The 21758-nt window shown below is 44.1% G+C and overlaps 1 protein-coding gene across 4 annotated transcripts; it reads right to left on the reverse strand.

The window, feature by feature from the left end:
- Positions 1-452: 452 nt before the first annotated feature.
- Positions 453-21691, reverse strand: LOC133231104 (natural cytotoxicity triggering receptor 1). 4 transcript variants are annotated; one of them, XM_061389349.1, is made up of 9 exons: positions 10889-21691; positions 10771-10806; positions 10310-10594; positions 7951-8229; positions 7632-7685; positions 7063-7110; positions 4610-4728; positions 3116-3172; positions 453-2855 (listed from the first exon to the last, which is right to left on the reverse strand). In XM_061389349.1, exons 1-9 carry the CDS (start codon positions 10920-10922, stop codon positions 2814-2816), a joined length of 954 nt encoding a protein of 317 aa, XP_061245333.1. In that variant the 5' UTR covers positions 10923-21691; the 3' UTR covers positions 453-2813. The 4 variants fall into 4 exon arrangements, with proteins under 4 accessions (XP_061245333.1, XP_061245332.1, XP_061245335.1 ...); XM_061389348.1 differs by having other exon boundaries at positions 453-3172; XM_061389351.1 differs by lacking the exons at positions 453-2855; positions 3116-3172 and having other exon boundaries at positions 4640-6579.
- Between the last annotated feature and the right edge of the window lie 67 nt (positions 21692-21758).

The raw sequence follows: 21758 nt of genomic DNA on the forward strand, positions 1-21758 counted from the left end.
CCCCCGAGAATTTCAATAGCGCTGAGATTGAGAGAGCCTACAGTCTAGCCATTCATTGCTATAGAATAAGACAGTGGTCCTCAACTAAGCCTGATTTTGCCATGCCCCCACCCCAATCTGGCAAGGTCTGGAGACTTAAAACATTGTGGGGCAATGCACATCACATCAACATTACCATTTTCATCATCTTAAAGTACACAGTTGAGTGGCATTCTGCCGGGGTCCAGCCCCGGCTGATCCAGGGTATTCGAAGGAGAGATGGCATAGGCGACCTATATATTTAAATATTTATCAAAGATATAAAGAGTAATAGGATGAGGATAGCTCAGTAGGAAAATTCAGTGAAGAAAAGAGGCTGAAATAAGGATAGCTCAGTGAGGAAATTCAGTGGAGAAAAGAGGCTGAATAATTCAGCCAGAAGGTGAGAGAAAGAACGACATGGGGAGACCAAGTTTCAGTGAACAAGGCCCGCACTTTATTTTCCAAAGTAGTTTTTATACCTTAAGTTATGCAGAGAAGATAATGGGGGAAGGGGTAGAGTCATGCAGCAAGCCAGGCTTTCTTCCTGCAAACTTATCATATGCAAAAGCTTAGGTGATTTGCATCATCTTCTGGCCTGGAGGCCTGTTAACATTTTAAGACCCTTTCTTCAGAAAACTTATTTTTCTCTAAAGGTGACTGGTCAGGAGCCACCCTCCAAAAGCATTAGATAAAGTTGCATTTCTACAGAGCAAAGGTGTGGTGGGCTATAACAAGAAAAAGAATTAACTCAAGGGTCCCAGGTTACAAACATTAAAGCTACTATTTACACCAATTATATTAATCAATACACTGCCAGGGACACAGCAGGTAAGGGATATGGAAACTTAGCAGCAAACATTGGCCCAACAAGTGAAAATCCCTTCACCAATACAATTTCTAATCAATCTTTTAACTGCTCAAAGGAATCTGTATTTAGACAGTTTAGAACATCTCCTGCCTCTCACAGTTGGGAGGCTCTGAGCAATCACATGTGGCCGGAAAAACCTATTCAGGCAGGCTAGAGGACTTCCAAAGGAGTTTGTAGGTTGAAACACTGTCACACCCAGGAATTTTTAACTGGAGCTGTAAGCTAACTCTTTTTTCAGAGAGAGGTAGTGGGGGACAGCCCCCCGTTAAGTCAGAGGTGTAGGTGAAAGCACAAAGCAGAAAGTAGGCAGACTCTGGTTTTGGGGGTAGATGCTCGAGAATTTCCAGGGAGACTCCTGAGGCTTGATCCTGCCTTTGCGTATGCCAGGCCTCCTTCCTCAAGACCTTTGCCAGGGGCGGAGCTCGCTCTGAGCAGCATTCAGGGTGTTCACACCATTGTGACCATCACCACCATCTAGTTCCAGAATGTCTCAGTTCAGTTCAGTTGCACAGTCGTGTCTGACTCTTTGCAAACCCATGGACTGCAGCACACCAGGCCTTCCTGTCCATCACCAACTCCTGGAGTTTACTCAAACTCATGTCCGTTGAGTTGGTGATGCCTTCCAACCATCTCATCCTCTGTCATCTCCTTCTCCTTCTGCCTTCAATCTTTCCCAACCTCAGGGTCTTTTCAAATGAGTCAGTTCTTTGCATCAGGTGGCTAAAGGATTGAAGTTTCAGCTTCAGCATCAGTCCTTCCAATGAACACTCAGGAATGATTTCCTTTAGAATGGACTGGTTGGATCTCCTTGCTGTCCAAGGGACTCTCAAGAGACTTCAACACCACAGTTCAAAAGCATCAATTTTTTGGCGCTCAGCTTTCTTTATAGTCCAACTCTCACATCCATACATGACTACTGGAAAAACCATAGCCTTGACGTCTACATCTCCCCAAAAGGAAACCCTATACTGATTCATCTACTTTGTCTCTACGAATTTGACTACTCTGGATTTTGGTGGGAGGTCACAACTGGCTCTGCTTTGAGCTTCTCTTGGGCACAGACCAAGGGTGCTGTGAAACCTTCTACAGCACACACCACAGCCCCACAACAGTCATCACCCAGAGGTTGAAAACCCCACAGCAGATGGAGACTGAGCGTTGTCTTCAGGATGTCGCACCTCCCACGGGTCCCCGGTTGGGTAGAGATCTAAGTGGGGGCGTGACTCTTCCTTCCACAGGCGTTAAAAACCTCAGCCTCATGGTATTACATGGGCTTCTCCCTCTCCATCTGGTTCCTCTCCTGGACCCCTCCCCCTCAGCCTCAGTCCCATTGTAGCTCAGCTCTGCTGGGGCCAGAGGACCGGGATGGTTCCAGAATCATGTCTCCTCCTCTCACCCTCCTGCTGAGCCTTAGTGAGTCCCAGAGAGAAGGTGGGAGCCCCTTGATGCCTCGAAGTGGAGGCAAACTCTTGACTTTGGGGTTCACCTCACCAGGGCTCTCTTCCAGGGCTCTGTGTGTGAGCCAGGAGATCCAGGTTTGGGAAGGCGAGTCCCTCCTCTGAAGTTATAATTATTTAACTCTCGTTTTGCACAAGGTGATGGCAAACGGCAAATCTGGGGTTCAAAAGTCGCTTCTGGGTCCTTCTCTGGTGGTGTTAAGCATGTTAAGAAACTGCCCTCCAATGCAGGGGATGTGGGTTTGACCCTTGGTTGGGGGACTGAGATCCCCATGCCACAGGGCAACTAAGCCTGCGCACCCTAGAGCCCGTGCTCCACACTTGGAGATGCCTGCGAGCCATAACAAAGAGCCCCTGTGCCACAGTGAAGACCCAGTGCAACCAGAATGAAAAATAAAGACCCCTGGGCTCACCTTTCAGTCGGGTTTCCCCTGGCTCGCTCTGTCCCAGTCATGCAGGGTGTTCTGTCACTCCTCTGCCTCGAGCCCTGCACCTCTGGTGGTTTCTGCCTGGGGGGTGAGGGTCCGGGAGGCGCTTCAGTGTTTCACGTGGCCATCCTTCTCAGCACAGTCAACACATTCTCACCTAGCTGACCACTGGATCTCATGGAGGTCCCTCCCCCATCACAGCCACGTTCTTCCATCACCCCTATTTATATCCTTCCAAGCCAGGGGTTCTTAACCGGGTAGTTCCTCAGTTTGTCCTCAGGGGGACATTTGGCAATGTTCATGGAGACTTCTCCCATGTGGCATGGTGATAAAGAACCTACCTGCCAATGCAGGAGATGCAGGAGATACAGGTTCGATCCCTGGGTTAAGAAGATCCCCTGGGGAGAAGGAAATGGCAACTAACTCCAGTATTTTTGCCAGAAAATCCCATGGAAGGAGGAGCCTGGTGTGCTCCAGTCGATGGGGTCACAAAGAGTTGGCCACGACTGAGCACACATGCACACTCGACTCAGCTCATGGAGGTTTTCTGGTTGTAATAGGTTAGGTGGGTGGTGGTCTGGGTAGATAGTGGATAGAGGCCAGGGGTGCTGCTCAACACCAAGCTCAGGACAGTCCCTGCTATGGGCTAAATTATGTCCCCCTCAAATATACATATTGAGGCCCTAACTACCCGCCCCCCACTTCCCCATCCCCACCCCTACCCACACCAATGTGACTGTAATCAGAAGAGAAACAGATTTTGGCATCTGATTGTAGAGAAATCAAAACCGTGGTGTTAAATGAAGTCAACCCAGACTTGTGTCCAGAGAAACACTAAGTCCGCCATAGAACCTCAAAACTCTGGCCATGGAGAGCCCCCCAAACCCAGTGGTGTAGGGAGAGTCCGAGTGAGTAGGAGGAGGGGTCAGAGAAAGCCAGTGAGGTGATTTTTTCAAGGAGGAAGTGGTCATATATAATTAACAGAAGAGCAAAGATAAGGGCTGAGAGGTGTCCACTGAGAGTTCCAGGAAATTTATTAGGTTACAAAAACAGCTTCAGAGGAAGTGAGGGGTGAGAACCAGTTTCTAGTGGTTGAGGACTGAGCCTGAAGGGGTAGAGTATAGCCTTGCCCAGGTGGGTGATGTGTCAGGGCGATCAGTCACCCCATCTACAGACCAGGAAGAGTGGAAGGGGGTGGACCTTCTCCGAAAGATCATATCCATGCTCTGAAGATTTTGTTCCTGTTCCTGACTCAGGGTGAGAGAACTCTGGTACTGATGGTGATGTAATACTGTGGAGCGCTGATAAATTCCTAGAATGAGGACTTCCCTGGTTAAGGCATCACCTTCTAAAGCTGGGGGTGTAGGTTCGGTCCCGGGTCAGGGAGCTAACATCCCACATGCCTTGAGGCCAAAAAATAAAAAACATAAGACAGAAGCAATATGGTAACAAATTCAATAAAGACTTAAAAGTGGTCCACATTAAAATTAAAAAAAAAAAATCTGTAGAATGATATCATGAGCTTATGCATTACTGAGAAGGAGTTATCAACCCCTCCTTTTGGCCAATGGAAGGTGAAAACAGAAAGGACATAGTTTGCCTCAGGAACACAGATGTTCATGGAGCTCAAATTCCGTCCTTTCTCCCTGCCTCCTGATTCTGCAGCGCACCTGTTGTATGAGATGGGATGAAGAAAGTAGACAGGAAAGGCAGACCGGAGATCCTGTCTTATTGTTGTAATTGGGAAAATGGAAGAAACTGGGGGTAAACAAAGAAGGAAGAGAGGCTGAGCTGAGGGAGGAGAATGAGATGCCCTCTCAGTCTTCAAAGCTCACCTTTCCTGATCTCCATGAGACCAGCATCAACCGGCAGAAACGGATCTCCAAGCACATGGGCGCCTTGAGAAGTGAAGATGGGTTACACTGGTCCTGGGCTGGAGTGATGAATGCGCCCCCTTAAAAATATAGATTTTGTTGGGATTGTTCAGTCGCTACGTCATCTGTAAATCTGTGGCCCCATGGACTGTAGCATGCCAGGCTACTCTGTCCTCCACTATCTCCTGGAGTTTGCTCAAATTCATGTCCACTGAGTCAGTGATGCCATCCAACCATCTCATTCTCTGCTTATCCTTTTGCCTTCAATCTTCCCCAGCATCAGGGTCTTTTGCAATGAGTCAGCTTTTGCATCAGGTTGCCAAAGTATTGGAGCTTCAGCTTCAGCCTCAGTCCTTCCAATGAATATTTGGGATTGATTTCCTTTAGGATTGATTGGTTTGATCCTAAAGTCCTTGCTGTCCAAGGGATTCTCAAGCATCTTCTCCAAAACCACAATTAGAAAGCATCAGTTCTTCAGTGCTCAGCCTTCTTTATGGTCCAACATAAAGATATATTTAGTAAAAATGAGAAAGAAAGGAATCTTCCCATTTTTTTTTTACAATAAGGATGGACCTTGACAGCATTATGCTAAGTGAAATAGATCAGAGAAAGACAAATACTGTGTGATATCACTTAAAGTTGGAATCTAAAAACAAAGCCAAGCTTGTAGAAACAGAGAGCAGAATGGTGGTTACTAAAGACTGGTGGGTGGAGGAAATGGAGAGATGACATTTAAGGGAACAAACTAGTAGATGAGTAAGTTCTGGAGCCCTAATGATCAGTACGGTAATGATACACCACAGTGTCACATGATAATCATAAAACTTGCTAACAGACCAGATCTTAATTATTCCAAGCACAAAAAAGAAATGTTGATGTGAGAGAGGTGTTGGCTAACACTATAATGGCAATTGTTTCACAATAGATTAATGTATCAGATCAACAGATTAAATGCCTTAAACCTACAGAGAGTTCTATGTCAAAAATATTTCAATTAAAAATTTAAAAACACTTTTAGTTTGGGATGACAAAGGTTCTCTGAAGTCTGTGGATGTTGCCCCAAATGTATCCTTTTCATATCACACCTGTCATTGTTCATCTACAATAGCAATGGGTGGGACTTCGCTACTGGGTTGTTACCTCTTTAGCTCTTAATCCTATTGATAAATATGCATTTTCTGTACTGGTGGTTAAATATTTTGAATGTCTCTCATCTGCAGAGACAGCAAAGAATAAAGAGGGATAAATAGCCAGGATGTGGAAGCAACCTAGATGTCTGTCGACAGATGAATGGATAAAGAAGTTTTGGTACATATATACAAAGGAATACTACTCAGCCATAAAAAGGAATGAATTTGAGTCAGTTCTAATGAGATGGATGAGCCTAGAGCCTGTTATACAGAGAAATAAGTCAGAAAAAGACAAATTTCATATAGTAAAGCATATATACAGAATCTAGAAAAAATGGTACTGGTGAGCCTATTTGCAGGGCAGGAATAGAGATGCAGACACAATGGACATGTGAACACAGCAGGGGAAGGAGAGGGTGGGACGAACTGAGAGAGCAGCACCGAAATGTGACTACCATGTGTATAAGAGATCCCCAGTCGTAATTTGCTGTATGATGCAAGGAGCTCAATATGGTGCTCTGTGACTACCTAGAGGAGTGGGAGGTGGGAGGGAGGTTCAAAAAGGAGGGGACTTATGTATACCTATGGCTGATTCATGTTGATGTATGACAGAAACTATCACAACATTGTAAAGCAATTATCTTTCAGTTAAAATTAGATAAATTTATAAAAAGAAGTAAGGATAAAGACAAAAGGAAGAAGGAAATATTCCCATGGCTGTGATGTTAAAGCTGTTTTCAGGAAAGATGGGGGTGGTTGAAAATTTGGCTTGCAGGAAGGAAGCACAAGAGTCCTTTGAACCTGGAAGAGACAACAGGCTTGGTCTGCAGGAGAAACGTGCCGTCTTCATCTTCCTCCTGCCCAACTGCACGCAGTCCTCCCTTAGTTCTCTGCAGCAACTCCCTTCCTCCATGGGTTCCACACGGAGCTCCCACAGCCCAAGATTGGGGCCACTTTCAGCTCCACCTGCGGCTGCTGGGTCTCTTGATCATGTTTCCAGGGCTCTCTGTGCTCGGAGCCTTCTCCTGCACCCCCGATGTGAAGCCCTATGGGCTCTCTCTTGAGACTTTCTCCTGTGAAGCCAGTCTTCAAGCAGGAACCCCATGAGGGCCACTAGGACCAGGACAGCCAGGCCAAGCCGGATGAGATTCTGGATCATGTGATTCCAGAGGAGATGGTCTGGGTCAGAAGAACAGAGTGATTGCTCATGGGGAGCTACCAAGACCACCTCACCCCATCTCTCTCCCCTTTACTAAGGGCCCACAGCCCCTGCTGCCAGCTTACCTTTCTGCGATTGGGTCCCTGTGGTTAACTCGTAGGAGTCCCAGTAGTCTGCAGAGAGTAAAGAAAGTGAGGAAAAGAGATGGTGTGAGGGACTTCCCTGGTGGTCCAGTGACTAAGATTCCATGCTCCCAGTGCAGGGGGCCTGAGTTTGATCCCTGGTAGGGGAACCAGATCCTGTTTGTCCCAACTAAGAGTTCCCTGATGCTTGGAAAGGTTGAGGGCAGAAAGAGAAGGGGACGCCAGAGGATGAGATGGCTGGATGGCTTCACCGACTCCATGGACACAAATCTGAGCAAATCTGGGAGATGGTGAAGGACAGGGAAGCCTGGCACGCTGCAGTCCATGGGGTTGCAGTCAGGTTGGACCTGACTAAGTGACTGAACAGCAACGACTCTGACTATAGGTTACGAGTGCCATCCAAGCAAGGGTCTTCGTCTGGTTGGCTGACAGAAATGCAGTTCATGGCTTGCTCTGTGCACTCAAGGGATATTGTGAACGAATGCCAGCTTTTTAGTGTGGTTGGGAGGCTTTGAGTCCTTCCCCTGAGTTTAGAAGTATCTGTTACTCACCAGAAGAGGTGTGCTCAGTGGGTGCGAAGGTGGTGTCCCCGGCATCTCCTGGCACTGGAGACAAGAAGATCAAGGGGTCTGGTCTTCCCACCTATTCCCTCCCCCATCCCCGATCCTCCATCCTCCATCTCTGTGGCAATGGTCCTCATGCTCTTGCTAGCTCCTGGATCTCTGGGAATAGATGTGGATGAGAGCACTGGTGCAAAGCACCTTCTCTGCATCGCCCCACCTGCCTCTCTGCTGCCATCCTCATCGCTGTTTGGTGGTCACTTAGAGATCCAGAAAGGACATGGGGCAAAATTGAGGGGGAGGTCCTCACCTTTGACCAGGAGCTTCACAGGCTTGCTGGGGAAAGACCATGCATGGTTGTTGTAGGAGCCAAAGCATCTGTATGTCCCTCCATGTGCTGGGGTCACAGGGCCCAGGTGGAACTCTGCCCGCAGGTTCCCGTATCTGAGCTGGGGGCGGCTGGATCGTCCCTTTTTGAGCAGGAAGAACGTGCTTGTAGCTGTTGCCAGCTGGCAATGGAAGGTCACATTCTCTCCTGAGGTCACCTCAGACCTGGGTTCAACTGAGAGCGTGGGTGTATCATACAGTCCTGTGAGAGAAGGTGGTGAGTAGGTTAAGAGCATCTTTTTTTTTTTTTGGCCACGTGCCACATGGGATCAGAGTTCTCCCAACAGGGATCGAACCCAAAACCTTTCCACTTGAAGGGTGGAGTCTTCACCAATGGATCACCAGGGAAATCCCAGTACAGAGCATTTGTATCCTGCTTGCTGCATCTCCTAGCATCCCTCTAGTCCTTAGGGCCAGGATATCACTGCTTGGAATCTTGGTCTCTTCTTCTATTTCCTAGATTTGTCTTGGTCATGGACACACCCTCCCTGAATTCTCCCTTCAAGACTGAGACAGTCCCTCCACCAGCTGCCAAGAGAGTTAAGAGGAATCTCTTTCTGGGAATTTTCCTACATCAATGGTCCTCAGCATTTGGTCCTTGGGACCAGCAATGTCAGCATCTTGGGGAAGCTTGTTAGAAATGCAAATTTCCAGGCTCTATCCCCGAACTATTGCATCAGAAACTTGGGGGAGGGGCAGCCACCTGTGTTTTAAAATCTTTTTGGCGGGACTTCCCTGGTGGTCCAGTGGTTGAGACTCCGCCTTCCAGTGCAGGAGGGTGCAGGTTCTATTCCTGGCTGGGGAGCTAAATCCCATATGCCTCGTGGTGGCCAAAAATCCAAAACATAAAACCCAAAGCAGTATTTTAACACATTCAGAGAAGACTTTAAAAATGGTCCACATTAAAAAAAAAATCTTTAAAACCTCATTGCTACTTTTAGTTGTAGTAAAATATACATAAATTTACCACCTTAACTATTTTAAATTGTATAATCCCATGATATTAAGTACATCCACATTGTTGTACAATTGTCATCCCTGTTAATCCCCAGAATGCTTTTCATCATGCAAAACTGAAACTCTATACATTAAACATTAACTTTTCATTTCCCCTTTCCCCAGACCCTGGCAACCACCATTCTACTTTTTGCCTTTGAATTTGACTATTTTAAGTACCCCATTTAAGTGGAATGTACACTTATTGATCCTTTGATGGTGGGCTTATTTCACTCAATATAACATCCTCAAGTTACCAAGTGTCAGGATTTCCTTCCTTTTTAAGGCTGAATAATGTTCAGTTGTATGAATAGACCACATTTTCTTCATCCATTCATTCACTGGCAGGCAAACTTGTTTCTACCTTTTGTCTGTTGTGAATATTGCTTACATGAATGTGGGTTTACTAAAGTCATCTGCGCTTCTGCAAGTCCAGAGGTGACTCTGATACTGACTTAAACTTGAGACCCACATCCCTCAATGGAAGGGAACCACCTGACCCAAGATTACCTGGCCACCTCAATCCTAATTACCTTGCTTTTTCCATACTGCCATTTCACCCTCACATGCTGTGTAGCTGATTTGAATTTCCTGACTTTGACTCATAGTCTGTCTTCTGCTAGAACTCAAGAACCACAAAAGCAAGACTATTTGTCTGGAATCTCCCTAGGAGTGGTTCTCATCCAATCCCTGCCTGATAGGAACACAGAGCTTCTAGCCTCAAGACTACGCTGAAAGGCCAGCCAGGTCCAGAGTTCCACACTTGTTCAGTTGAAGTCTCTGTACTTAAATTTTTTATTTTTTAAAAAATTTTGGCCATACCACATGGCATGCAGGATCTTAGTCCCCTGTCCAGGGATTGAACTCTCATCGCATGCATTGGAAACATGGAATCTTAACCACTGGACTGACCACCAGGGAAGTCCCTGAGGTCTCCCTTAGAGTTGCACTGCTGTTCAACTACCCTTTCTGTGAGCAGTGAGGGCCTGTGCCCCTCACTTATCACAGGTGCTGTTTTTAAGGACACTCCATGGTGATTCCCTCTGGGCACAAACATCCATCTTAGAGTCTCTTTTCTGAAGAACTGAAGACCAATCTGCTTCTAGGACATAGAGACAGTTCTCTAAAGATAACCCCATAGGCATTAACCAACCCCCTGCATTGCCCCCGAGACAAACTAATATCTGAGCAAGGCTTGGGAGAGATGGAGGGAGACGAGCAAGTGAGGACTTTCTGGAGGACTCAGGTTGATGAAATGACCTATAGCTGAACCATGGGACAGTTACCTGTTACCACCAGCTCCAGAGGGTCGCTGAGCTCTGACCAGAGCTCCCCACTTCGGTAGGAGCACCTGTATTGCCCTGCGGTGTGAGAGGTCATGGCTGGGATGGGGAACTTCACCCAGTTCATCACTGGGGATGACTTCGGTCTCTCCAAGGCAGAAAGGCCCCCCTCAAAATGCAGTTGGTATTCCATGGCCTCGCCAGCTCCCCGACACCCGATGGTAGCCGATCTTCCCTTTGGGATCATGAAACTGGGTCTGACCCAGATGGCAGGTTTTGAGAGCATCTCTGGAAGGGAATCAGAGGCGGGAGTTCCCAAGAAAGCCCCCTTTCCAGCCTACCATCCACCCAACTGCTGGCCGTGAGCCTTCCTAGCCAGTCAGAGTCCCTGGCCTTTCCTCTAGCTGTTCTCAAGCAGATACAGTGGCTGAACCTAACTTGGGGGCTTTGAAGGAAGGACTTACGCTTCTGGGTGCTGCTCCTCTGGCTCAGACCCAGCCCTGGAAGACAGGAATGATGAGATATGTTGCCCTATCCGTGCTAGACCCCTCAATTCCAGCTCTCTTCCACGCGAGAACTCACCAAGGACAAGAAAGACAGCAAGTATGGAAGGCATCACTCAGATTCTGCCTGGTAAATGTGGACAGCTGGGTGGAGATGGAGCCCCGCGGGCCAGGGGGATGCTCAGGATGTGGTGAGTGAAGCTCGGGAGCAGTCGCCCAGAGGCTTTCACACCGACTTGTTTACTGATGATTCAAAGGTCTTCCTCTACCTCTGGCCATTGGCAGTAAGGAAAAGACGTAGTTCCCATGATGCATCTGAGTGTATCTGTGGTTTCTAACTAGAGCCTCTGACCATGGTCTGGTTCCTGGCAGAAACTCATTTCTAGGTCAACTGGTAAATTTTGAAATGGGGACTTTATGCCCAGGGAAGGCATAGGGCAGTGTACAGAGCAAAACCCTTAAAGTCATTTTAAAAATATGTGTTTGACTTTGGCTCCTCTGTGTCCAGCATTCATGTGCTGGGATGTTAATTGGTTTCATCAGAGTGATAGAGGGACTTCTCTGGTGGCTCAGTGGTTGGGACATCACATTCTGACATGGAGGATGTGGATTCCATCCCTGGTCAGGGAGCTATGATCCATGCCACATGCCACATGGTCAAAAAACCAAAATATGGAACAGAAGCAATATTGTAACAAATTAAAAAAAACTAAAAAAAAAAAAAAGAATAAAATGATAAAACTGTCTTCTTCAGGTTTATTACAATGTTTTAATAAAATACTATTTTAAGCAAAAATATATTTTTTACATAATGACATTCCTTTAGCCTTCTATAAAGCAGAATATTAAAATATTAAGTACATTAATATATTTTAAATGCAAAATGTGTCCGTTGTTCTTTTTTTAAGGGTCTAAATAATTTTTAAATAAATAAGTTATTTAATTGAAGTATAGTGAAGGAAATGGCAACCCACTCCAGTATTCTTGCCTGGAGAATCCCAGGGACAGAGGAGTCTAGTGGGCTGCTGTCTATGGGGTCACAGAGTCAGACACGATTGAAGCGACTTAGCAGCAGCAGCATAGTGGATTTGCAATATTCTATTAGTTTCAGGCATATAGCAGTGATTATAGTCCATAATAATTTATTACAAGATAATGACCATAATTCCCTGTGCTATATAGTCTATTCTTTTTTTTATATTATTTTCCATTATGGTTTATTACAGGATATTGAATATATTTTCCCTGTACTATACAATAGGACCTTGTTGTTTATCCACCCTATATACAATAGTTTCTAATTTGTATTTGTTTTATTTATTTTTTAAATTTTATTTTATTTTTAAACTTAACAATATTGTATTAGTTTTGCCAAATGAGAAAGATAAACACTGTATGACATCACTGATATGTAGACTAAAAAATAATATAAATGAATGTATAAGCAAAACAGAAGCAGACTCACAGATAATAGAAAATAAACTTGTGGTTTCCAAATGGGAGAGGAAAGTGGGTAGTCACAAATTAGGGATTAGTTTGTATCCCTTACTCCCATATCCCTAATTTGTGACTACCCACTTTCCTCTCCCATTTGGAAACCACAAGTTTATTTTCTATTATCTGTGAGTCTGCTTCTGTTTTGCTTATACATTCATTTATATTATTTTTTAGTCTACATATAAGTGATGTCATACAGTGTTTATCTTTCTCTGTCTGACTGATCTTACGAAGCATAATGCCCTTGAGGTCCATCTATACCGCTGCACAAGGCAGAATTTCATTCCTTTTTATGGCTGAGTAGAGATGTTCAAGCTGGTTTTAGAAAAGGCAGAGGAACCAGAGATCAAATTGCCAACATCCGCTGGATCATCAAAAATGCAAGAGAGTTCCAGAAAAACATCTATTTCTGCTTTATTGACTATGCCAAAGCCTTTGACTGTGTGGATCACGATAAACTGTGGAAAATTCTAAAAGAGATGGAAATACCAGACTACCTGACCTACCTCTTGAGAAACCTATATGCAGGTCAGGAAGCAACAGTTAGAACTGGACATGGAACAACAGACTGGTTCCAAATAGGAAAAGGAGTACGTCAAGGCTGTATATTGTCACCCTGCTTATTTAACTTATATGCAGAGTACATCATGAGAAATGCTGGGCTGGAAGAAGCACAAGCTGGAATCAAGATTGCTGGGAGAAATATCAATAACCTCAGATATGCAGATGACACCACCCTTATGGCAGAAACTGAAAAGGAACTCAAAAGCCTCTTGATGAAAGAGAAAGAGGAGAGTGAAAAAGTTGTGTTAAAGCTCAACATTCAGAAAACGAAGATCATGGCATCTGGTCCCATCACTTCATGGGAAATAGATGGGGAAACAGTGGAAACAGTGTCAGACTTTATTTTTTTGGGCTCCAAAATCACTGCAGATGGTGATTGTAGCCATGAAATTAAAAGACGCTTACTCCTTGGAAGGAAAGTTATGACCAAGCTAGATAGCATATTGAAAAGCAGAGACATTACTATGCCAACAAAGGTCTGTCTAGTCAAGGCTATGGTTTTTCCAGTAGTCATGTATGGATGTGAGAGTTGGACTGTGAAGAAAGCTGAGCACGGAAGAATTGATGCTTTTGAACTATGGTGCTGGAGAAGACTCTTGAGAGTCCCTTGTACTGCAAGGAGATCCAACCAGTCCATTCTAAAGGAGATCAGTCCTGGGTGTTCTTTGGAAGGAATGATTGTAAAGCTGAAACTCCAGTACTTTGGCCACCTCATGCAAAGAGTTGACTCATTGGAAAAGACTCTGATGCTGGGAAGGATTGGAGGAAGGAAGAGAAGGGGACGACAGAGGATGAGATGGCTGGATGGCATCACTGACTCGATGGACATGAGTTTGAGTGAACTCCGGTAGTTGGTGATGGACAGGGAGGCCTGGCGTGCTGCAATTCATGGGGTTGCAAAGAGTCGGACATGACTGAGCGACTGAACTGAACTGAAGTATTCCATTGTACGTGTATATACCCCATCTTCTTAATCCAATCATCTTTTGATGCGCACTTGGGTTGCTTCTATGTCCTGGTTGTTGTAAGTAGTGCGGCTATGAACATTGGGATGCATGTATCATTTTGTTTCTTTTGCATTTATTTCTGCCCTAATTATTAAGATTTCTTTGCTTCTACTAACCCTGGGGTTCGTTATTTCTTCCTTTTCTAGTTGCTTTAGGTGTAGAGTTTGGTTATTTATATGACTTTTTTCTTGTTTCTTGAGGTAAGCCTGTATTGCTATGAACCTTCCCCTTAGCACTGCTTTTCCAGTGTCCCATAGGTTTTGGGTTGTTGTGTTTTCACTCATTTCTATACATATTTTGATTTCTCCTGTGATTTTTTGTTTACTCAGAAGTGTGTTATATAGCCTCCATATGTTGGAATTTTTAATAGTTTTTTTCCCCTGTAATTGACATCTAATCTTACTGCATTGTGGTCAGAAAAGATGTTTGGAATGATTTCAACTTTTTGAATTTACCAAGATTAGACTTACGGCCCAGGATGTGATCTATCCTGGAGAAGGTTCCATGTGCACTTGAGAAAAAGGTGAAATTCATTGTTTTGGGGTGAAATGCCCTATAGGTATCAGTTAGGTCTAACTGGTCCATTGTATCATCTAAAGTTTGTGTTTCCTTGTTAATTTTCCATTTAGTTGCTCTATCCATAGGTGTGAGTGAGGTATTAAAGTCTCTCACTGTTATTGTGTTATTGTGAATTTCCCCTTGTGTACTTGTTAGCATTTGCCTTACATATTGTGGTGCTCTTATGTTGGGTGCATATATATTTATAATTGTTATATCTTCTTCTTGGATTGATCCTTGGATCATTATGTAGTGTCCTTCTTTGTCTCTTTTCATAGCCTTTACTTTAAAGTCTATTTTATCTGATATGAGTATTGCTACTCTTGCTTTATTTTGGTCTCCATTTGTGTGAAATATCTTTCTCCAGCCCTTCACATTCAGTCTGTATGTGTCCCTTGGTTTGAGGTTGGTCTCTGTAGACAGCATATATAAGGGTCTTATTTTTGTATCCATTCAGCCAGTCTTTTGTCTTTTGGTTGGGGCATACAACCCATTACATTTAAGGTAATTATTGGTAAGTATGATCCCGTTGCCATTTACTTTGTTGTTTTGGGTTCGAATTTATACACCCTTTCTGTGTTTTCTGTCTAGAGAACATCCTTTAGCATTTGTTGACAAGCTGGTTTGGTGGTGCTGAATTCTCTCAGCGTTTGCTTGTCTGTAAAGCTTTTGATTTCTCCATCATATTTTTTTTAACCATTTATCATTTATTTATTAGTATTATTATTTTTTACTTTATAATATTGTATTGGTTTTGCCATACATAAACATGAATCCACCATGGGTGTACACGTGTTCCCCATCCTGAACCCCGCTCCCACATCCCTCCCTGTACCATTCCTCTGGGTCATCCCAGTGCACCAGTCCCAAGCATCCTGTATCCTGCATCGAACCTCATATTTGAAAGAGATTCTTGCTGGGTACAGTCGTCTGGGTTGTAGGTTTTTCTCTTTCATCACTTTAAGTATGTCCTGCCATTCCCTCTGGCCTGAAGAGTTTCTATTGAAAGATGAGGTGTTATCCTTATGGGAATCCCCTTGTATGTTATTTGTTGTTTTTCCCTTGATGCTTTTAATATTTGTTCTTTGTGTTTGATCTTTGTTAATTTGATTAATATGTGTCTTGAGGTGTTTTGCCTTGGGTTTATCCTGTTTGGGACTCTCTGGGTTTCTTGGACTTGGGTGACTATTTCCTTCCCCATTTTAAGGAAGTTTTCAACTATTATCTCCTCAAGTATTTTCTCATGGCCTTTCTTTTTGTCTTCTTCTTCTGGGACTCCTATGATTCAAATGTTGTCCCAGAGGTCTCTGAGGTTGTCCTCATTTCTTTTAATTCTTTTTTCTTTTTTCCTGTCTGCTTCATTTATTTTTTTTTAATTTTTTTAAAAAAATTTTATTTTATTTTTAAACTTTACAATATTGTATTAGTTTTGCCAAATATTGAAATGAATCCGCCACAGGTATACCTGTGTTCCCCATCCTGAACCCTCCTCCCTCCTCCCTCCCCATACCCTCCCTCTGGGTCATCCCAGTGCACCAGCCCCAAGCATCCAGTATCGTGTATTGAACCTGGACTGGCGACTCATTTCATACATGATATTATACATGTTTCTATGCCATTCTCCCAAATCTTCCCACCCTCTCCCTCTCCCACAGAGTCCATAAGACTGATCTATACATCAGTGTCTCTTTTGCTGTCTTGTACACAGGGTTATTGTTACCATCTTTCTAAATTCCATATATATGCGTTAGTATACTGTATTGGTGTTTTTCTTTCTGGCTTACTTCACTCTGTATAATAGGCTCCAGTTTCATCCACCTCATTAGAACTGCTTCAAATGTATTCTTTTTAATGGCTGAGTAATACTCCATTGTGTATATGTACCACAGCTTTCTTACCTATTCATCTGCTGATGGACATGTAGGTTGCTTCCATGTCCTGGCTATTATAAACAGTGCTGCGATGAACATTGGGGTACACGTGTCTCTTTCCCTTCTGGTTTCCTCAGTGTGTATGCCCAGCAGTGGGGGAAACAATTCCATTCACGATTGCAATGGAAAGAATAAAATACTTAGGAATATATCTACCTAAAGAAACTAAAGACCTATATATAGAAAACTATAAAACACTGGTGAAAGAAATCAAAGAGGACACTAATAGATGGAGAACTATACCATGTTCATGGATTGGAAGAATCAATATAGTGAAAATGAGTATACTACCCGAAGCAATTTATAGATTCAATGCAATCCCTATCAAGCTACCAACGGTATTCTTCACAGAGCTAGAACAAATAATTTCACAATTTGTATGGAAATACAAAAAACTTCGAATAGCCAAAGCTATCTTAAGAAAGAAGAATGGAACTGGAGGAATCAACCTACCTGACTTCAGGCTCTACTACAAAGCCACAGTCATCAAGACAGTATGGTACTGGCACAAAGACAGAAATATAGATCAGTGGAACAAAATAGAAAGCCCAGAGATAAATCCACACACATATGGACACCTTATCTTTGACAAAGGAGGCAAGAATATACAATGAATTAAAGACAATCTCTTTAACAAGTGGTGTTGGGAAAACTGGTCAACCACTTGTGAAAGAATGAAACTAGAACACTTTTTAACACCATACACAAAAATAAACTCAAAATGGATTAAAGATCTAAACATAAGACCAGAAACTATAAAACTCCTAGAGGAGAACATAGGCAAAACAATCTCCGACATACATCACAGCAGGATCCTCTATGACCCACCTCCTAGAGTATGGGAAATAAAAGCAAAAATAAACAAATGGGACCTAATTAAACTTGAAAGCTTCTGCACAACAAAGGAAACTATTAGCAAGGTGAAAAGGCAGCCTTCAGAATGGGAGAAAATAATATCAAATGAAGCAACTGACAAACAACTAATCTCAAAAATATACAAGCAACTCCTACAGCTCAACTCCAGAAAAATAAATGACCCAATCAAAAAATGGGCCAAAGAACTAAATAGACATTTCTCCAAAGAAGACATACAGATGGCTAACAAACACATGAAAAGATGCTCAACACCACTCATTATCAGAGAAATGCAAATCAAAACCTCTATGAGGTACTATTTCACGCCAGTCAGAATGGCTGCGATCCAAAAGTCTACAAGCAATAAATGCTGGAGAGAGAGCATTGCCCCAGGGAGAAAAGGGAACCCTCTTACACTGTTGGTGGGAATGCAAACTAGTACAGCCACTATGAGATGTCTATGGGTTTGGTGTGACTTTGGGCAGCCTGTATATTGAAGCTCAGGGCTATGTTTCTGCATTGGTGGAGAATTTGCATGATATGTCTTGCTCTGGAACTTGTTGGCTCTTGTTGGTGCTTGGTTTCAGTAGGTATGGAGGCTTTTGGATGAGTTCTTATCAATTAATGTTCCATGGAGTCAGGAGTTCTCTGGTGTTCTCAGGCTTTGGACTTAAGCCTCCTGCTTCTGGTTTTCAGTCTTATTCTTACAGTAGCCTCAAGACTTCTTCATCCATACAGCACTGATGATAAAACATCTAGGTTAATGGTGAAAAGATTCTCCACAGTTAGGGACACCCAGAGAGGCTCATAGAGTTACATGGAGAAGAGAAGAGGGAGTAGGGAGATAGAGGTGACCAGGAGGAGAAGAGGGGGAATCAAAAACGTGGGAGAGCAATCTAGCCAGTAATCAATTCCCTATGTGCTCTCCACAGTCTGGAACCCTCAGAGAGGTTCATGGAGTTACATAGAGAGGAAAAGAGGGAAGGAGATAGAGGTGACCAGGAGGAGAAAAGGGGGAATCAAAAGGAGAGAGAGAGAGATCTAGCCAGTAATCAGTTCCCTAAGTGTTCTCCACAGCCTGGAACACACAAAGAGATTCACAGAGTTCGGTAGAGAAGAGAAGGGGGAGGGAGGAGATAGAGGTGACCTGGGGGAGAAAAAGGAAAATCAGAAGGGGGAGAGAGTAATCAAGCCAGTAATCACACTCCTAAGTAAAAATGGGTACTGAAGATTGGATTCTTAAAGGTACAAAATTGATAACAAATACCAAAAAGCAAAGGTTAAAAATCTAGAGTAGAGGTTAGACTCTCAAAAATACACTATTAAAAAAACAAAATAAAATCACAAAATTATAAAAAATATATATGAAGTTTGCTTTAAAAATAGTTTTTTTTTTTTTTTTTTGCAAGGTAGTAGTTCAGTTCAGTTCAGTTCAGTCACTCAGTTGTGTCCGACTCTTTGAGACTCCGTGAATCACAGCATGCCAGGCCTCCCTGTCCATCACCAACTCCTGGAGTTCACCCAGACTCACGTCCATCGAGTCAGTGATGCCATCCAGCCATCTCATCCTCTGTTGTCCCCTTCTCCTCCTGCCCCCAATCCCTCCCAGGATCAGAGTCTTTTCCAATGAGTTAACTCTTCACATGAGGTGGCCAAAGTACTGGAGTTTGTAGGTTGTAAAAATGAAAATTAAAGGATTAATTGAGGACTTAAAAATAAGAAAAAAATTTAAATTAAAAAAATGTTAATAGTAAAAGTATATCTAAGAATTTCTCTGGAGCTGTTGTGGGCAGTATGGGGTCAGTTCAGTTTCAGATAGTTCATTGTTCCATCTTAAACTTCTCAAGATTTATAGGCCCCTTTCAATGTATTTGGTTGTAACTACAGGGTTTTAATCTGTTGCACCTGTCACTTCCAAAGCAGTTCCCTCTGTTTATTTTGGCTTCTTCTGTTTTCAGGTCTCTTCAATGTCTAATTTCTGCCCTGACACAAAGGGGCAAAGGTGGTCACTTATTTAGGCTCATTTGTTCAGGTGTGCTGTGGGGAGGGAGGAACACTGCAAACAAATATCACTGGCGTGTATGGGGAGTGCTCGCAGTGTCTGGGCCACACTGGGTTTGCCCCGCTCATGGCGTGTATGCTTTCCCAGTCTACACTGCTCAGTCTCCAGGTTGCTCTGCAAGGGAACTTTCTAAGGTGGACCTTGGGTTGCGTGCACTTCCCAGGTCTAAGCCGCTCAGGTTCAGGTTCTTGGGTACTTCACAAAGGCGCAGACTCTGCTGGGCCTGTGTTTTGTGCCGTTCCCAGGTCCGAGCAGCTCAGGCAACCAGGTGCTTGGCAAGCGCAGTCTCTTCAGGTGGGGGATGCATTTTATCGCCTACCCCATCCCAGCTGCTTGGTTTTCTGGGTGCGCAGTGGGCGCGCCTTCTCAGGTGTGCTGTGTGTCTCTTCTGGGGAGCTTATCTCTGGCTGCGACCCTGCCGGCACATGTCAACCGTCCAGAATCCCAGGTTTTGGTTAGCAACTGGGAGCTTTCTCACAGTTTGGTAGAGGATGCCATCTCTGGGGCCAAGATTGCCCCTTTCCGGCTCTGGGTGCCCCCCCGCCTGCCTCCCTGCCTCTGGCGGGGGATGGGCCGGTCCGCAGCAGGCTAGCTCTCCTCTGGTATTCGCTCAGTCCTTTGTTCTGAGAGCAGGCCAGCAGTGCCCTGCTGCTGCTGCTGCTGCTAAGTCGCTTCAGTCGTGTCCAGCTCTGTGCGACCCCATAGACGGCAGCCCACCAGGCTCCTCCGTCTCTGGGATTCTCCAGGCAAGAACACTGGAGTGGGTTGCCATTTCCTTCTCCAATGCATGAAAGTGAAAAGTGAAAGTGAAGTTGCTCAGTCGTGTCCGACTCTTAATGACCCCATGGACTGCAGCCTACCAGGCTCCTCTGTCCATGGGATTTTCCAGGCAAGAGTACTGGAGTGGGTTGCCATTGCCTTCTCCTAGGTTAGGGCTTTTCACGGGATAGTTCTCTCTCTCTCTGGCTATCACACAGTTTGTGTTGCTATCTCACATTAGCTCCCTCAGATTTCCCTCTGGGCATTCAGGCCCAGTCCTTACCCTAAAAAATGCAGCCCACGCCTCCCTGTCCAGCCCCTGCTTGCTGGTGGCAGACGAGGGTGTCTGGGCTACTTTTCTGCTGGGAGTTGCCATTAGGCACATCATCTGTGGGTTTTATTTATTTATTTTTTCCTGCTGGTTATGTTGCCCTCTGAGATTCCAAAACTCCCCACAGACCTGGCAGTGAGAGGGTTTCCTGGTGTTTGGAAACTTCTCCTAAGACTCCCTTCCCGGGATGGGTCTCTGTCCCTAACTGTTTTGTCTCTCTCTTTGTCTTTTTTTTTTTGGCCTATCTCCTTTCAAAAACAATGGGCTGCCTTTCTGGGTGGCTGATGTCCTCTGCCAGTGTTCAGAAGTTGTTTTGTAGAATTTCTTTCCATGAATTTGTGGGGGAGAAAGTGGTCTCTCCATCTTATTCCTCCACGAACTTAGGACCCCTCTAATCCTTCTCAATGCTTGAAAAATCCCAACTGTATTGAGATATAATTGACATACTCATACATTTACCATCTAAAGTGTATAATTCTATGTTTTTAATTATATCTCCACAGTCACTCAACCATCACCACAATCTAATTTCAGAACTTAAAAAACCCCCAACCCCCCAAAAAACCCTATTACCCACTATCACTCACTGTACAATACCCCGCCTCTCTCCCAGTATTGGGAAACCACTAACCTACTTTCAGTTTCTATAGACCACAAAGAACTTTTAAAAAATTGTGGTAAGATGTACATGACCCAAAATGTACCATTTTAACCATTTTTAAAAAGTTTTTTCATTATTATGATAACCACCCCCCCACATACATGAAATATAATGTCTTAACCATTTTTAAGTGTACAGTTCAGTTGTGTGAAGTACATTTCCATTGTTGTGAAGCAAATTTATAGAACTTTCTCATCTTGTAAAACTGAAACTCTATACCTCCAAAGGAGAGTTGCTATTTAATGAGCATAGAGTTTCATTTTAGCCATTTTAAAGTATACATTTCAGTGGCGTTCTGGACATTCATATCATCATGCAACCAACATGACCATCTATCTCCAGGACTTTTTCATCTTCCCAAACAGAAACTCTGTATCCACACATTTTATCATTATTCAAATTATATGATTTCTGAACCTCTGCTTGCTCATGTGATATAATTGGTTATCATAGGATTGACTGAATTAGAATTGATTAAATTCAAATTCATAGGGTTACAGTGTGTGTGTGTGTGTGTGTGCCAAGTCGTGTCTGAGTTTTTGCGACCCCACAGACTGCAGCCCTCCAGGCTCCTCTGTCCTTGGGATTTCCTGGGCAAGAATCCTGGGATGGGTTTCCATGCCTTCCTCCAGGAGATCTTCCTGACCCAGGGGTGGAACCTTCGTCTCCCGCATTGGCAGGTGGATTGCTTACCCACCGAGCCACGTGGGAAGCCCAAAAGTCT

This window comes from Bos javanicus, chromosome 18 (genome assembly GCF_032452875.1).
Source record: "Bos javanicus breed banteng chromosome 18, ARS-OSU_banteng_1.0, whole genome shotgun sequence".
In the NCBI taxonomy this organism is placed as follows: domain Eukaryota; kingdom Metazoa; phylum Chordata; class Mammalia; order Artiodactyla; family Bovidae; genus Bos; species Bos javanicus.

What these genes read in the sequence shown, in the direction of transcription:
- LOC133231104 (XM_061389348.1), bottom strand. Translation starts at nt 10,922, where the DNA reads ATGCCTTCCATACTTGCTGTCTTTCTTGTCCTTG. An exon ending in TGCTGTCTTTCTTGTCCTTG is followed by an intron (nt 10,807 to 10,888) that starts GTGAGTTCTCGC and finishes CCTGTCTTCCAG; the next exon opens with GGCTGGGTCTGAGCCAGAGG. An exon ending in TCTGGAGCTGGTGGTAACAG is followed by an intron (nt 8,230 to 10,309) that starts GTAACTGTCCCA and finishes CTTCTCTCACAG; the next exon opens with GACTGTATGATACACCCACG.